Raw genomic sequence first — 17,329 nt, 5'->3', positions numbered from 1 at the left:
GGGGGGGGGGTCAGAAGCAGGCAGAACAGAGAGGGGGATCGGTGTTGGAGAAGCAATTACAGGAACGATGCCCTGTGTCTGTGTCTCTCCCCGCAGTAGGTTAAAGTTGGCAGATGGGGAAGAAACTGACTTTCAGCTGCTGAAGAGAGCCGCACAGGGCTTCCTTCTGTAATTGCCCGACTGCACGATTTCCCGTGCTTTTGGGGGCTCCCCCTTGTGCCTGGTGGTCCCCCTATCAGCAGGCCTGACTGTATATAATGGGTATAAATGGAGTACAAGCGATGTTAGCAGTATTGTAATGTGTGGCACCAGTGGCGTAACTACAGGGGTTGCAGGGGTTGCAATTGCAACCGGGCCCCATGCTCCAGGGGGCCTGTGCAGCTCCCCTGTGGATAGGAGGGGCGGTGGGGGCAGCATGTAGAGAAATCACTGTCCTCCTTTTTCCTCCTGTAGCTGCAGGAGGAAAATGGAGGAGATCGGTTCCTCTGTATGCTTCCCCTATCTCTCCTCCTATCCAGTTTACCTGTGTTCTCCTTACTCTGGGCCCCTGTGTGCTCCCCTGGCACCCCCCCCCCCCCGCCACTCCTTCTATCCAGTTCACTTGTGTTCTGCGGTCTCTGGGCCCCTGTGTGCTCCCCTGGTCCCCGCCACTCCTTCTATCCAGTTCACTTGTGTTCTCCTTACTCTGGGCCCCTGTGTGCTCCCCCAGTCCCCCCCCCCCCCCACTGTGCTCCCTTCCCTCTCCTGCTGGCTGCTGCAGGGGATGTGTCACAATAGAGAACCAGGAAGGGGTCAGTAAATATGTAATTTACTAGCTCCTTCCTTTTCTAAATGGACAGAGTCATAGTCAGTGACATTGTAAAAAAATAAAATGAAATGATAACAAAAAATACAATTAAAATACCAAAAAATAAAAACTACTGTCACCAGTGGGTGAACTTCCAGGATTGCAAAGGTCACACTTGCAACCGGGCCCTGGCATTCCACCACCATGGGGAGGCCGCAAGTTGGCAGGAAGGGGGCGCACTACAGAACTTGTGAAAGGGTCCCGCTGCGGGACTGTAACAAAAGGACCCCGCAACGAGAGTAAAGGGCCCCAGGATCAGTGGGAAGAGCCCCAGGCTTGAAGGGAAGGGTTCCGACCAGGGGTCCGGGGGCCCTTCATGGTTTCATGCATTGGGGTAGGTTCTAGTTACGCCTCTGTGTGGTACATAATATGAGTTGGCTGCTTAATCCTGGAATTTTCTGGATCTATTTGGAGAAGGCCTTAGAGAAAGCATTATTTTATGAAAACAGCACGCAGTAACCCATAGAAGCCAATTATATTTGACATTTCATTGGTACGAATTGGAGTCTAAATAGTTGCTGTGAGTTTTCTTTTGTTATTCTCCATAGCTAATTTCAGTTTTTTCCGCCCTCTACTTTATCTAGCCCTATAATGAAACATCAATGTCTACGCTGCATGCCCGCTGCCAGCGCCTAGAGCAGGACAATGCCGCACTGCTGAAAACTATTACTGATATGGAAGATGGGAGCATGAAGAGCGCCACCCAGCGCTTGCTGCAGTATGACAGAGCTGGGGTGAGTCCTGCTAAGATGGTATCTATAGCAGTGATGGTGAACCTTGCCACCCCAGATGTTTTGGAACTACATTTCCCATGATGCTCGTGAACTCTGCAGTGTAGTTCAGCATCATGTGAAATGTAGTTCCAAAACATCTGGAGTGCCAAGGTTCGCCATCACTGATCTATAGCCTAGTCCTAGTGGCTTGATCTGTCCTCCTTTCCTCAAAAGAATGTCCTAGCAGTTTCTGTCTGTCTGTCTTCCCTCAGAGTAATGTCCTAGCGGTTCAACTTTGGGCTGACCGCCAGATTCGGGATGCTCAACAAGATGTGGAGAAGACCAGAGCAGAAAGACAGGAACGTTTAACTGGTGAGAATATCGGAGGAATGAGTGCTTGTGTGAAATGTTATCACTGCATGCTTACAATTGTACCTATGGCAATACAATTTATCAAGAAGAGATCTGACAGCAGAATGGTAATCCCCAGAGTTCAGCAGCAGTAGCAAGACTTCCAGTAATCCTGTGCAGGAGATTTACGCTTCCCTATCTTTTTGACGAGGCGGCCATGTCCAGATTTCTATTGATTTCTGTTACACCCTGATTAATAAACTTTCCCTGGAACTGGCAAAGGAGGTCTTAACGGGGGGGGGGGGGGGAATCCAACAATAAATTTTTTTGGAGGTTCCAGTCCTTTTTCAGATAATGGGACGACTTATCGATAGCATTTTGTTGCCTGATACGAATATCGAATTCAACAATGCCTACTAAACGTATGATTTTTTTTTTTTTTTTGTACGATTCTGGAAAAGCTTCCTGGTTGCATAGCTACGTATTGGATAGTGCAAAACAAAAACAATGGCGGCCAGGCTTCTTCAGGGTTATTTTAGTGTTTCTGATCATGCGTGGTCTTTGTCTATTGATTTTTATTGGACGCATACTGGACTGATTAAACGATTGTCGTTCACTAGGATATCTTACCACAAAAGTTTTCGTGTTTGTCCCTTTGGATTTTGTTGAATGAAATGTCGTGATCGGCTGTGGAAAATTGTATACTAACGATAAGATTATCGTGCGATCAATTAGAAAGCGATTTTTTTATTACGATTATCTGATCGTGTGTACGAGGTAATGATTGAACAATATCGTTTTTTGATTGCCGATACCGATATTTTGGTCATTGCGTATCGGTATCAGCCGATATGGGCCGATATTTTCGTATATTAAAAAAAATATATATATATTTTTTCACTTGACAGGTACTCTTGTGGAGGGAGCTGGGGTTCTAAAAGACCCCAAACCCCTCCTCTGCACTTAAAAGCATTCAAAACGCCAAGTTTGGCTGTTTTGAATGTTGTCATTTTTTTAAATCTGGTGCCGAGTACCCAGAAGTGATGTGATCGGGTCTTCGGTGGCCGTGCAGGCTGGTTGCCCGGGTCTCCCGAGCGAGCCGCGGAAGAGATGTCCCCTCCCGCTCCTTGTAATGACAGCCGAACGGCTTCTAAGCCGCATCAGTTGTCATTACAAGACAGTCGACCGTCGGCTATGGACGCCAGTACCGGGGTGATGCCTTGGGCTGCAGGTAACACTCCGGTACAGCACTTTCCGAAATATCGGTAACCTCCGGGGCCGATTCCAATATATCGGGGAAAGTGCATATCGGCCCTCGATATATTGGCTTTGCCGATAATCGGTCGATACCTAGTACGAGGCATATAAATGTCCTTGCCAGATGATAATAAAAAGGATTTTAATGTAAACATATGCATTGCCAATGCCAATTTTAAAGGATTTTTTTTTTTTTAAAATAACAATGACCTGAACAAAATAACAGAGTGGGCAACGACATGGCAAATGAGGTTTAATGTGGAGAAGTGTAAGGTTTAGCACTTGGGGACTAAAAACATAAAAGCACAATACACTTTATTAGGCAATAGCATGCAATGTCAAGCTGCAGCTGCCAAAGCCAGCAGAATATTAGCATGCATAAAGAAAGGGATGTATTCCAGAGATAAAACTATAATCCTTCCACTTTATAAAACTCTGGTCCGACCGCATCTGTAGTATTTTGTCCAGTTCTGGTCGTCAGTCCTCAGGAGGGATGTCAGAGTCACTGTCACTGTCAGAGTGTGTGGCGAGGAGAGCCGATCAGTGGCTCCTCCTCAAAAGGGAACCAAGAAAAGGTAATCGGGGTACTGATCATCAGTGCCTTTAATAACGGAAATTAGTAGAAAAACTCAAAAACAGTGCCCACCATCAGTGCCCATAGCGTTGCCAGTCAGTGCCTGCTCATCTGTGCTGCCCATCAGTGTCCATCAGTGCCGCCCGTCAGTGTTAATTAGTGCCACCTATCAGTGCCCATCAGTGCGGCATATTAGTACCTCCTCATCAGTGCCCATAAGTGCCACCTCAACAGTGCCCATCAGTGCAGCCTATCAGTGCACATCAAGGAGAAAAAATACTTATTTTCAAGATTTACTCACAGAAAATAAGAAAAACTTTTTTTTTGTAAGAAAAAAAACCCAGAGGTGATTAAATACCACCAAAAGAAAGCTGTATTTTGTGTGAAAAAAATTTCATATGGGTACAGTGTAGCATGACCGCGCAATTTTCATTTAAAATATGACAGCGATGAAAGCTGAAAATTGGTCTGGGCAGGAAGGGGGTAAAATCGATTTTGGGCCATCCACTTGCTAAGGGGAACCTGAAAAAGAAATGGATACTGGAGATTTTTTTTTTGTTCACTTACCTTATTATAGAAGAAAATATACTCACCTTCCTTCCACTTCCTCCCTCTGCGGCCGCGGCCCGCGCCGTCACTTCTGGTTTGCGATGATTTCTGGGAGCTGAACGTCATCGCTCCCAGGTATCAATGTGCCTTCACCGGCCCCGCTTGTCACTTCCGGTGCAGGCGCGGAATTCCCTGCTAAACATGGCATGCCCAGAAGCTGTGCAGGGATGCCACGCCTGCACCGGAACTGACGAGCGGGGCCGGTGCAGTGCATTGTGGGACTCCGACGTCACGAAGAGGACACGAAGAGGGACGCTGCGGCTTCAGCTGCCCACACCTGAGATGGCAGCGCTGGAGAAGAAATTTTCAAGGTAAGTATTTCTTCTTACAGGTAAGTGCGACCCGGGACAGTACAGAGGCTATCCATTATGGAATGTACTAACCCTGACTGTACCGGGGGTATTTTTAGCTCAAATTGACCCCCGAGGCCGGAACTCCGCTTTAAGGTGTGGAGATGATGGACTCCAATGTTGTTACCATAGAGTCACATGAACACACACACACATATATACACATATATATAATATAAGTGTGTTCTGTGTTTGTGTTTGGTGCAACGTTTGAATTTCCCTCCCAGTTCCGCTCCCATGCAGCATTGCTGCTGCAGGGAATGGAACTAGGAAGTCATCACACCGACGGAGAGCGGCGGGACTCTCGGCTGGCGGTCACAGCAATGAGAGATCATCGCTGGATCGCCAGGAGAAGGTAAGAGACACCGCTGCGATCTCTGCACATCTACCCCGAGCGTGACTCGGGGATACCGATCCTAGACTAAAAAATCCACCCCGAGTCACCGCCAGGGAGGTTAAAGTGCTCCAAAAAAACAAAAATGCTGCACATAGTGGGATACCATCCAAAAAAATGAATTTATGCAAAAGTAAACAACTTACGTTTTTCATGTATGAACAGGCAATTCACATAAAAATCGCATATTGCATGTAGTAGCAGATGGGCGCAATGTTAGGAAATAAGCTCACTCCAACCCAACATACTTTTTTATATAGATTTATATAAGGACTTCTGCTATTGAAAGCTCCTTGGCAGATCTAATCCTGGTCGGAGAGACTAGTGATTTTCTTGTTCTATTTATTTCACTGAACTCGTTCTGCAACTGTTAAGAAGAAACATAATAGCTCAGACAAATACGGGTTTAAGAAGTCAGCAGACAGAATTATTTCTTGGCAAATGACAGGTAATTTGAGCTGCTTAATTCCTTACTGCTTCATTTTCTGTTTCCAGAGATGTGCTTTAATTATTTATTTTCTGCTTTTTATCCGGTTTGATTTTACCTACAAGTAAAGAGCATCCTAAAGCTGCATTCACATTTGCCGTAATTCTGCCCGTGAATCGCAAAGCGCCAAGGAGTGAATGTCAAACCGAAGAAAGCACATTTGAGATGCCATTCATATGAATGGCACCTAAAATCGGCGTGCGGTTCTGGCGTGATAGATCACGCTGTATTCGCGGCAACCCGCATCGTGTGAAGCATGTTGCCCAAAAGTAGCTTCTGAACTTTTTTTGGGCAACGAGCTTCACACGTTGTGGGTTGCCGTGATTGCAGCATGACAATCGCGGCAGAACCGCACTGCCATTTAAATGAATAGCATCTCAAATGTGCTTTCTGCGATTTATCATTTACACCTTGGCGCTATAGAATTGTGACAAAACTGCCCGCGATTCAAAACGCCTAGATGTGAATGCAGCCTAATGCCCCGTACACACTCATCGATTATTGGCCGGGAATTTTCGGCCAACGTCCGATCGGCCGATTTTCGGCTTGTTGGTATGATGCTTTCGACAACCGACTCCGACTTTTCGGCCGAATAAAATCTGGTGTGCAGGCTATAAATTTTTTGTTGGCCGTCACCACAACGGCTGATTTTCCGTCAGTCAGTACAGATTTCGGCAGACAAAAATCTGATGAGCAAGACTGGGCATGCTCAGAGAAGAAAAAACACACGGAAAGTAAACCAGCACATGACATCACTTCTGAAGTAGATTTTTGTTGGCCGAGAAAAATCGTGTGCAGTCTAGGCACATTCCAACCAACAAAACACCACTCTGGACAAAAGACGGATGATCGGTCGGCCGATAATCATTGCGTGTGTACGAGGCATTAGTGATTCACTGTGGGCAACACTGGCCGACCTCCTGTCTGATAAAATGGTACAGTTTATACCCGCAGTTACTACACATACACTGTCTTTTTTTACGGATCTGAACGCAGTTCATTGTCAATACATAACGCTTATATACTGAACAACATTCTAAACGCAACACTTTTTTTTGTTTTTGCCCCCATTTTTCTTGAGCTGATCTCAAAGATCTAAGACTTTTTCTATGTACACAAAAAGCCGATTTCCCTTATATATTGTTCACAAATCTGTCTAAGGCCCCTTTCACACATGCGGAACGTTCAGATCCGCCTGTCCGTTTTTCAGGCGAATCTGAACGGATGTCCCATGCATCTCTATGGGGCATCAGATGTCAGCGGAGACATGTCCGCTGACATCCGATCCGTCAAATCTGGACGGATGGAAACCCTATTTTCCATCCGTCTGGCGGATCGGTTTGGATGAGAACGGACAGACGGTCCGTTCTCATCCGATTCCCCCATAGAGAACAGCGGGGACCTGACAGCTCTGTTTCGCACACAGCGCGGAGACAGAGCTACCATCCGCTTGCTCAGTGGGGGATCGGCGGATCGATCCCCCACTGAGAAAAACTGAGTCTGCTGACGGACTCCACTGTGTCAAAGGGGCCTAAATCTGTGTTAGTGAGCGCTTCTCCTTTGCGGAGATAATCCATCCACCTCACAGGTGTGGCATATCAAGATGCTGATTAGACAGAATGATTATTGCACATGTGTGCCTTAGTGCACTTTCACACGGGCGATCTGATCAGATCCGATTTTTTAGGTGGATCTGATCGGATCCTCCATGCAGCTCTATGGGCCAGCGGATGTCAGCGGAGACACCTCCGCTGACACCCGCTGCCATCCGTATCCGATCCTGTCTGTGAAATCTGGACGGATGGAAACCCTATTTTTCCATCCGTTCAGGGATCGGATCGAATGAGAGTGGACAGGCGGTCCACTCTCATCCGATCCCCCATAGAGAGCAGCGGGAGCTGTGACACCTCCCTGTCCGCACTGCAAGCGGAGACGGAGCTGTCATCCGCCGGCTCAGCGGTGATCGGCGGATCGATCCCCGCTGAGCAGCACGGACCATGTGAAAGAGCCCATAGGATGGCCACAATAAAAGGCCACTCTAAAATGTGCAGTTTTATCACACAGCACAATGTCACAGATGTCGTAAGTTTTGAGGGAGCGTGCAAGTGGCATGATGACTGCAGGAATGTCCACCAGAGCTGTTGCCCGTGAATTGAATGTTCCTTTCTCTACCATAAGCCGTCTCCAAAGGCGTTTCAGAGAATTTGGCAGTACAACCAACCGGCCTCACAACCGCAGAGCACGTGTAATCACATCAGCCCAGAACCTCCACATCCAGCATCTTCACCTCCAAGATCTCCGAGACCAGCCAACCAGACAGCTGCTGCAACAATCGGTTTGCATAACCAAAGAATTTCTGTACAAACTGTCAGAAACCGTCTCAGGGAAGCTCATCTGCATGCTCGTCATCCTCATGGGGGTCTCAACCTGACTGCAGTTCTTCGTCGTAACCGAATTGAGTGGGCAAATGCTCACATTCTATGGCATCTGGCACTTTGGAGAGGTGTTCTCTTCACGGATGAATCCCGGTTTTCTTAGATCTTTGAGTTCAGCTCATGAAAAATGGGGGCAAAACCAAGTGTTGCGTTTTTATAATTTTGTTCAGTATAGATTAGTAAAACAGTTATGTGTTCAGCAGCTTAAACCAAAAATAGAAAACTTTGCAGCTGTGGTCAGTAATTCGGACTCCCTGTTGTCAGAATACTCAGCAGGAGGATTTCCCCATCCATATGAAGTGTTGATGGGGAAATCGGGTCCATTTTTTAATTTTTTTTGATGAACCCGCTTATTGACTTATGTATGGGATGCCTAACTGGTTCTCTTTAAACTGGCTGTGTTTGACCCTTACTGTCTGCCTTCCATTTACAGTTCTCAATGTGCAGCTACAGGCCTGTGAGGAGAAGGTACAGGAGGCCCAGAAGCATGTGCAGCAGCTGCGGGAGTACAGGGACCGTGGGCATTCTGTGGCAGTCTTGCAGGCTGCAGACCTGGAGAGACAGCTGCGTATACTCAGTGAGACCCATCAGGTGAGAGGAGGTGGGGACAGACATGGAAGGAATGAAATTAAACAGGCATGAAGCTGATGCGTAAAATATGGGGGGGGGGGGGGATAAAACTGCATGCATTCCCCCATAGGTGCTAGTGAGATAGGTAAATTGCCTACTCACCAGATAGTAAGATCACACATGAGCTTGTGTGGTCACCGTGACCAAAATTGAACGTCCCCCGGGAAGGAAATCCTGCTGCTTCCTGATTTCTTAGATCGGTGACTCCTTGGCTAGACAAATGGGAAAAAAAAGGAGACTGGACTCCTCATAGTGAATTCCGCAACGGTTTATTTCCCAATTCCGGGTTAAAATTGAATAGGATGCAACGTAAAAGATCAGGCAATATCAAAAATAGGATCTGTGTAGCGTCTCACTGCTATCCCGGGAACTGTAGGGCTGAAAGCAGGAACGCAAGACCCTTCCGGTATGCGTTCCAACCACGTTTACTGACGTCACCGTGTGCGTTCCAAACTTACGCGTTTCGTCACAAGAAGTGACGTCCTCATCCTCTCGCTATCATCCATATACCCACTAGAAGGACTGTTTGGTGGATGGTCTATAAGATTCCCTCAGTTCTACTATCACGGAGCACTTTATATGTTTTAGCACTTTAATTGAGTGTGATGGACTTTTACTCAGCTTTTTTACTGCTATACACACAGCTATTTATTTAAATTTATATCCATATACCATTTATGCACTTTATACCACATTTATGAATTTATTAATTTTTTGATGTTATTTATTTAATTTTTTTTATGTATGCACTTTATGTCACTTGAAGGAATTTTTAAAACCTATTGCACAATAGTTTTTATCAATCATTATGTGTTAATTGATTTGTACCACAAGCACTAGTAGCAAGCGCCATGGGAAGGGTGCAATAGGCATACGCACTGTTATCATCTATTTAAATTTTGGTTCATAGCAGCTGCTTTTATCACACTTTAGTATTTACTTATTTATTTATTGACTATACTATATCCATTGGCGCAAGTGAAATATATCTATCATTCCCCCATAGCAATCACAATTTGGTCACAAAGCAAAATTCCCATGGTAAAAGCATCATATAGTTGCTGCTTTATGCTAGGTTCACACTTATGCGTTTTTTTGGTGCTTTTTTTGCATTTAACATGGTTTCCTATGGGACACGTTCACATCTATGCTTTTTTCAGCCACTGAGTTTTTGGAAAGGGTCAGGGACTTTATTAAATGCAAAACGGTGCTTTTTTTTTTTTTTTTTTGGGGCTTTTTTGGTTCAATAGACTTCAATGGAGAAGCTGCAGAAAAGCATGTAATGCATTTTTTGCTGCAATTTGCGTTTTGCCTTTTTTAATCTATCCAAAAAATTGGCCCAAAAAAAGCTTAAAAAATGCAAAACGCAAATTGCTGTAAAATTGCGTGTGCAAAAACGCACAGCAAAAAGCACTGCAGAAACTATCAGAAGCAAACTGCATAGGTGTGAACCGAGTCTTAGGCCCTATTCACATTTGGCAATTTGGACTGGCGGGTGGATGTGATGTGGTGCGATATTGTTGCACGACAGCATCCTCCTGTAATTGCGGCAAAAGGGACATAAGGGGGTGTGACGCTTGTTGCCCAAAGAGGAGCAGGAGCTTCTTTTGGGCAACAGACGCGCATAGGGCAGCCCATTGAAGTGAATGGGCTGCGCTATGCGTGACACCTGGAATCACGTGAAAATCGCTCACACAAAGTCGTGAGCAGGAACGCAAGTTCCCTCTACGTAAAGTGTCAATGGTGCCTTGCAGGGCCGCTGATAGGGGGGGAACCACCAGTCCTTCTGTAGGGGGCCTGGGCACACAGGGGGGCCCCAACAGCACAGCGAATCGGTGCGGTCGAGCACAGGGGCAATTACAGAAGGAAGCCCTGTGCGGCTCTCTGCAGCATCTGAAAGCCAGATTCTCCGCCTCCTGCCAGCTTTCAGCTGCTGCAGGGAGAGACACTGACACAGGGCATCATTCCTGTAATTGCTTCTCCGACACCGATCCCCCTCCCTGTTCTGCCTGCTTCAGATCCCTGCTCCCCGTGTGCCCCATTTTCACTGTGATGCCCCCCCCCTCCCTGCAGCGCTGCAGGCTTCCCTGTCCTGTAAAAAAGAAAATAATAATCTTTAAACATTGTAATAGATAATTTAAAAAATTTGTAAAATAAAATAAAATTGTTAACATTTAAAAAACAAAATACCGTAATAATTTTTTTTCTTTACATTCTCTGTTATGTTTGTGTCCGCTAATAATAATTTTAGTGTATTTTTAGTAAAAATATTGTCTTGATAAATTCGGGAGAGGGGGCCCTGCCAGGTATGCTGTACGGCGCTCCATTATATCTAACAGCAGTCCTGGTGCCTTGACTTCAGGCCACTTGGCAGTGAAACCGAATGCTTTCATGTTCTCTGGATGTGACGTTGCTATCCCAGAACTAGCATAGCAGCTTCCATCTGAGAGTTTTACAGAGGTGGTTTGCTTTGCAACAGACCGATTTTATTATGTTACTTTACTGCGAATATACTCATATTCTGGACAGTGATGCTCATTTTTTCCTCAGCTCTTCTGTTGTGGTAGACATGTCTATACACTATGTGAGTAATCCAATGAACTAGCAAGAATAGTCATCCGAGGTGCTGAGCTGGAACTATAATGGTCAGTCATTGCCCTCTGTATGGCCACATTGATAACTTTTTGTCTTGCTTTGATTTTACACAGGACCAGGCAGTTGATGTGGAAGGTTTAGCCCAAACAGAGCTTCAGAAATTGCTTGAGGATCAACAGAAAGTGATGGAGGATGCTCTACAGGCTGTAATTGAGGTAAGGAAATGGGGTTTGATCTTTTCTGATAATGCTAGCTTCCTCTATGACCACGGCGGGCAGGACAAAATGCGTCAGATATGTGATCAGGGGAGCAGCGCTGGCTGAGGCCATCATTCACACCTAACCTGGATCAGGTTGGTTGAACGGCATCCTATACCTTTCTTACCGACTGGATGTGTGAAACTGGATGACAGCACCCTCTTTCTTGAGCACCCGTAGGGAACCACATCATATTACACACTTGCTTGGAGCGGCACCCTAGGTCACAATGCTAGCTTCCTGGCCTTCATGATTATCCCATGGCTTCAGGGCTGACGAGAAACAATATACAGACCAGGAGTTCTGGCTCCTGGCTTGTTTCAGGTCCTGTAATGAGAAATTCTTGAAGCCACAGCATTTTCAGGACAACAGCAGTGGAAGTCTTTATATTCCCTTCAGTATGATTTCATGTAACACACACCAGTGTGTGTTTTGCAGTGTTAGGAAAGGTAGTCACTGTATTTTGGAAATAATCGCACAACTGTTACCTTGTGTGCTTTCATACTGTTCATATGCTACCATGGCAGTGCAGTAGGGATTGGTTGTGGCCGCATTACCAGGCTTAACAGTACATGTAGACCAGCCTTTCTCAACCAGGGTTCGGTGGAGTCCTAGGGTTCCTCCAGAGGTTTCTAGGAGTTTCTTGAGCTGTGTACATGTAGACCAGCCTTTCTCAACCAGGGTTCGGTGGAGTTCTAGGGTTCCTCCAGAGGTTTCTAGGAGTTTCTTGAGCTGTGTACATGTAGACCAGCCTTTCTCAACCAGGGTTCGGTGGAGTCCTAGGGTTCCTCCAGAGGTTTCTAGGAGTTTCTTGAGCTGTGTACATGTAGACCAGCCTTTCTCAACCAGGGTTCGGTGGAGTCCTAGGGTTCCTCCAGAGGTTTCTAGGAGTTTCTTGAGCTGTGTACATGTAGACCAGCCTTTCTCAACCAGGGTTCGGTGGAGTTCTAGGGTTCCTCCAGAGGTTTCTAGGAGTTTCTTGAGCTGTGTACATGTAGACCAGCCTTTCTCAACCAGGGTTCGGTGGAGTCCTAGGGTTCCTCCAGAGGTTTCTAGGAGTTTCTTGAGCTGTGTACATGTAGACCAGCCTTTCTCAACCAGGGGTTCGGTGGAGTCCTAGGGTTCCTCCGGAGGTTTCTAGGAGTTTCTTGAGCTGTGTACATGTAGACCAGCCTTTCTCAACCAGGGTTCGGTGGAGTCCTAGGGTTCCTCCAGAGGTTTCTAGGAGTTTCTTGAGCTGTGGGCATTAATGGATCAGTCTTCTGCCTTTACAGTTCTGGTGCTAACTTGGCCGAGCTAGAGGCTTGGGACCCATAAGATCATAAGAGGACACTAGGAGTAAGGCCTTGTAAGCCGAAACACGTTGGCTTTCTTCTGTAGACTGGACCACTTGAATTTTTAATAAATGAAATCTGCAAAATATGTGTGGACTCCAGCACTCGTATTTTTGAGCATAAGGGGGGGGGGGGGGGCATTACACAGAGCATTAATGTAACAGGGCATTCCTTACCCTAAAAACAAATGTAACAGAACAATTATTCCTTATCACTAATGTGCATGTGTCCTCCTCCTGTTGTCCACTAATATAAGGTGGACCTTCACCCCCTGACCCCCCTTCCCCCTCCCCCATTGTACAGGGGCACTTTTCTACTGACAGCCTTTCATGTACGTGGTGGTAGAGCCTGATGTGAAGAGGTAGGCCTCTCTTAGCCCTCGTTCACCCTGGTGCAACTTGTCATGCGATTTTACAGATCGAGGTCACGTGACAAGTCGCACCCTATTTTTGGCTGTGGAACCATTCAAACTGGTGTGACTTTGAAAAGGTTCCTGCACTATTTTTTGTAATTTTATGTGTGACTTGTACTGACATCTGTGTATGAAGTCCCACAGATTTCAGCAAGCCGCACATGAAATTGCACCGACCGGCGGCTTTAAATTGCACTGAAGTAGCTCGATTTCAAAGCCTCATTCGGTGTGAACCAGGGCTTACAGCTTTGGCTCAGGGGCCCCTGGTAGTGAGACAGTGGCCACGAGAGCATAAGTCCCTGTATTTTGTTCAAAGATCTGTGCAGGTAGGTAGTTTGTGCTTCCTGGTGGTAAAGACAGCAGGTGCCAGGTGGTAAAGACAGCAGGTAGCAGGTAGACGCTAGCAGACCGGGGCTGGAGGACAGAAGGCTGGCGGATGCTTGGCAGGCAGGAGAGGACCGAGTAAGAAGAGGACCAGTCATCAGGCACTTGACAGACAGAGTAAAGCAGGATGCAGGATCAGACAAGCCTGCTCAGAAACAGATGAGCAGATAAAGGATAACAGCAGTCAAACGAGTAGTTGGATCCCAGGCCAAGGTCAGCAACAGTGGAGCAGATCAATTAAAGCAGAAGGCAGAGTCAGAATCCAGAGACAAGCCGGGGTCAGGGTGGGATGGTGTTCACTGTTCAGATGTAGTCAAAGGCAAGCCGGGTCAGCAACAATGTGTTAAGTACAGAAGCAAGTAGCAGGTTACACGGGAATGGTGTAGATCAGACAGCAGTGAGCTAGTGCAGCAGCCCGGTTTTAAACAGTTAATTTGGCACCAGTATTAGTGACGGGCTTGTGCACACCCGGGCATGCGCGTGTGCATATGCACACGTCTGTGCACACCGGCATAGTTGCCTGTATAAACGTATGCGCCTTGGAACACCATTTGTACTATGGGCAAACCTTCCCTCACACAGCCAAAGTAAGGGGGCACTTTTTCACTGACCAACATATTAGGGGGGCTTTTTTCTACTTACCACCATGTAAAGTACCACTGCAATTTTTTTCATTGTCTTGAGTTTAATTTCTGACCAATATTTATACCAATAATTTTGTTGTATAGCACAAGGGGTGTTAAGAATTGACCCAACATGCCAAGTAAACACCACATTCTCTATTCTTTAAGGTAATATTAAAGGCAATTTTTTAAAAATGACAAACATTTTATACTTACCTGCTATGTGTAGTGGTTTTGCACAAAGCGGCCCCTGTTCTCCTCTTCTTGGGTCCCCTGCCAGTGCTCCTGGCCCTATCCTCCTGCCGAGTGCCCCCAGCTTGCAATGGGGGCACCATAGCAGACTCGCTTCCAAGCCTTCTCTGCGTGTCCATTCACACACAAAGCAACGGCTTGGCCCTGCCCCCCTCTCCTCATTGGCTCACTGGCTGTGGTTGACAACTGCGGGTGGGAGAGTCCTCGGAAAGTCGAGGCTCTCGTGCACATCGCTGGATCGTAATGGGGCTCAGGTAAGTATTAGGAGGGCCTGGGGGTGCTGCTGCACATAGAATGCATGAAGGTAAAAAACCTTGAGCTGTTTTTCCTATATATACAATTCGCAGATCATGCTAATGTAGCAAGAGCTGTAGATATAATAATTTTACTAGCGTCTCCTTGAGACCTACACATTATTTCAAGGGTTAACAATGTTTAACAGGTTGAGAAAAGTTGATGTAGACAAAAGCCTTGTTCACACGGGGCCCACAGATATCAAATTGAGAGCAGCGGCTGTGTCGGTGCAGCCGCTGCAGACTAGTTGACATCAATGGGACTGACTGCATGGGGATGCATGGAACAACTGGGCATCCCTATGCGGGTAAACATGGCCCTTGTAGGGACGGGCGTATCCTGTAATACACCCCATATGAACGCGGCCTAAAATCATTACTTCCACTTCCAGGTAGGAAAGGAAGTGCTGGCAGAAAGGCCAGGCGAAAGGAAAAGAGGAAGGAAAATTAATTCAGATACGGGGGCGTAACTACAGGGGTTGCAGGGGGTGCAATTGCAACCGGGCCCCATGTTTCAGGGGGCCTCTGCGGCTCCCCTGTACACCTGGATAGGAGGGGCGGGGGCAGCATGTAGAGAAATCACTGTCCTTTTCCCTCCTGTAGCTGCAGGAAGAAAATGGAGGAGATTAGTTCCTCTGAATGCTGCCCCTATCTCTCCTCCTATCCAGTTTACTTGTGTTCTGCTGTCTCTGGGCCCCTGTGTGCTCCCCTGGACCCCCTCCCTCCCCTCTCCTGCCGGCTGCTGCAGGGGATGTGTCACAATAGAGAACCAGGAAGGGGTCAGTAAATATGTAATTTACCAGCTCCTTCCTTTTCTGAATGGACAGAGTCATAGTCAGTGACATTGTAAAAAAATTAAATAAAATGATAAAAAATAATACAATTAAAATACCAAAAAATAAAAACTACTGACACCAGTGGGTGAACTTCAAGGATCGCAAAGGTCACACTTGCGACCGGGCCCTGGCATTCCACTATCGTGGGGAGGCCCCAAGATGGCAAGAAGTGGGGCCCACTGCAGAACTTGTAAAAGGGTTCCGCTTCGGGACAGTAATAAAGGGCCCCAACGCGAGTAAAGGCCCCCTGGATCATTGGGAAGAGCCCCGGGTTTGAAGGGAAGGGCCCCGGCCAGGGGTCTAGGGGGCCTTCCATGGTGTCTTGCACCAGGGACCCTGAAGGTTCTAGTTCCGCCTCTGTTCAGATACCTCATCCAAGAACTGGAAAGCTGAACTTTAATAACACATCCAGCATTCCACATCTCCTTATATACTTTTATGTTAAGGATAACATCGTGGGTGTTCTATTGATAATAAAAAAACAAATGATGAAGCTTCTATAGTTATGTAGAAGAGCTCCTTTGTCTCCCATATCTGTGCTGGGAAGGCTGTGTTATCAGGGGATCTCCTTTCTTCATGAAGTTATGTCTGGCATGTTCCATACAGGATCCTTGCTGAGCCTCTTCTATAAGCTGCATTCTTCCCTGCAGTAAATCTTCCAGCAGCACTCCAAAAAAGGACTTAAATCCACTGACCAATATTTGGAAGCACCTATCTTAATTCCAAACCGCGTTTATCAAGGTATGTGACAGAAGTTGACAAAAGAAACCGGCTCTGTCCAGCATTTGATAAATCAGACCAGAAATCTGTGGGAGCCAATACAGACAAGGTCAGGTGAGGCCTCAGCCACATGGATGTTTCTAGGTCACCCTCTCTGTTTAGATCTTCATAAAAGAAAGTGCTAAGGGACGGTAAGACAAATGCCCATGGTTGATGGAGGAAGAATTGCTGGTGGCTGTAAGATAGGGTGACCAGACGTCCTCGGTTTCCAGGGACAGTCCCCGGATTGAGGACACTGAGGCTGTGCACATTAACCACTTAAGCCCCGGAAGATTTTACCCCCTTCCTAACCAGGGCCTATTTTGCGATTTGGCACTGCGTGACTTTTAACGGACAATTGCGCGGTCGTGCGACGCTGTACCTAAACGAATTTGACGTCCTTTTTTTTCCCACAAACAGAGCTTTCTTTTGGTGGTATTTGATCACCAGTGACTTTTTTTTGATCATGAGCTATAAACAAAAAAAAAAGCGTCAATTTTGCAAAAATAACAATATTTTTCACATTTTTTTTATATGAAATTCTTAAAAAAAAAAAATGTAAAAATCAAAATTTTTTAATATTTTAGGCCAATTTTTTTTTTTACCATATGTTTGGTAAAAAAAATCGCAAAAAGCGTATTTTGATTGGTTTACGCAAAAGTTATTGAGTTTACTAACTAAGGGAAAGATTTTTGTCATTTTTATTGTTTTTTTTTTTTTTTTAACGAGTAATGGCGGCGATCTGCGATTTTTTTTTTTTTTTTTTTTGCGGGACTGCGACATTGCAGCGGACAGATCGGACCCTTGACTGACATTTTTGACACTTTTGGGGTTACCAGTGACATTGCTACAGTAATCAGTGCTATGCATATGCACTGTAAAAATGACACTGGCAGTGAAGGGGTTAACTTTTTTTTGAGAGGGAGGGGTTATATGT

The 17,329-nt window shown here is 46.2% G+C and overlaps 2 protein-coding genes across 2 annotated transcripts in view; one reads left to right on the top strand and one right to left on the bottom strand.

Annotated features, from left to right (window-relative positions):
• TM9SF4 (transmembrane 9 superfamily member 4) overlaps nucleotides 1-10,556 on the bottom strand; it is a 397,487-nt gene extending 386,931 nt beyond the window's left edge. Inside the window, exon 1 of the mRNA XM_082271654.1 lies at nucleotides 10,549-10,556. The gene's annotated coding sequence lies outside the window, so the exon portion shown is untranslated. The remainder of the gene's footprint in view (nucleotides 1-10,548) is intronic.
• LOC309566499 (uncharacterized protein C20orf96) overlaps nucleotides 1-17,329 on the top strand; it is a 59,012-nt gene that overhangs the window by 29,998 nt on the left and 11,685 nt on the right. The window contains exons 6-9 of the mRNA XM_082271671.1: nucleotides 1,432-1,581; nucleotides 1,833-1,932; nucleotides 8,451-8,608; nucleotides 11,356-11,457. Of these exons, the coding sequence (XP_082127797.1) occupies nucleotides 1,432-1,581; nucleotides 1,833-1,932; nucleotides 8,451-8,608; nucleotides 11,356-11,457 (510 nt within the window). The remainder of the gene's footprint in view (nucleotides 1-1,431; nucleotides 1,582-1,832; nucleotides 1,933-8,450; nucleotides 8,609-11,355; nucleotides 11,458-17,329) is intronic.

Source organism: Pelophylax lessonae (genome assembly GCF_965119305.1).
Source record: "Pelophylax lessonae genome assembly, chromosome: 11".
NCBI classification, from domain to species: domain Eukaryota; kingdom Metazoa; phylum Chordata; class Amphibia; order Anura; family Ranidae; genus Pelophylax; species Pelophylax lessonae.
This window is presented reverse-complemented; position numbering and strand designations above follow the sequence as displayed.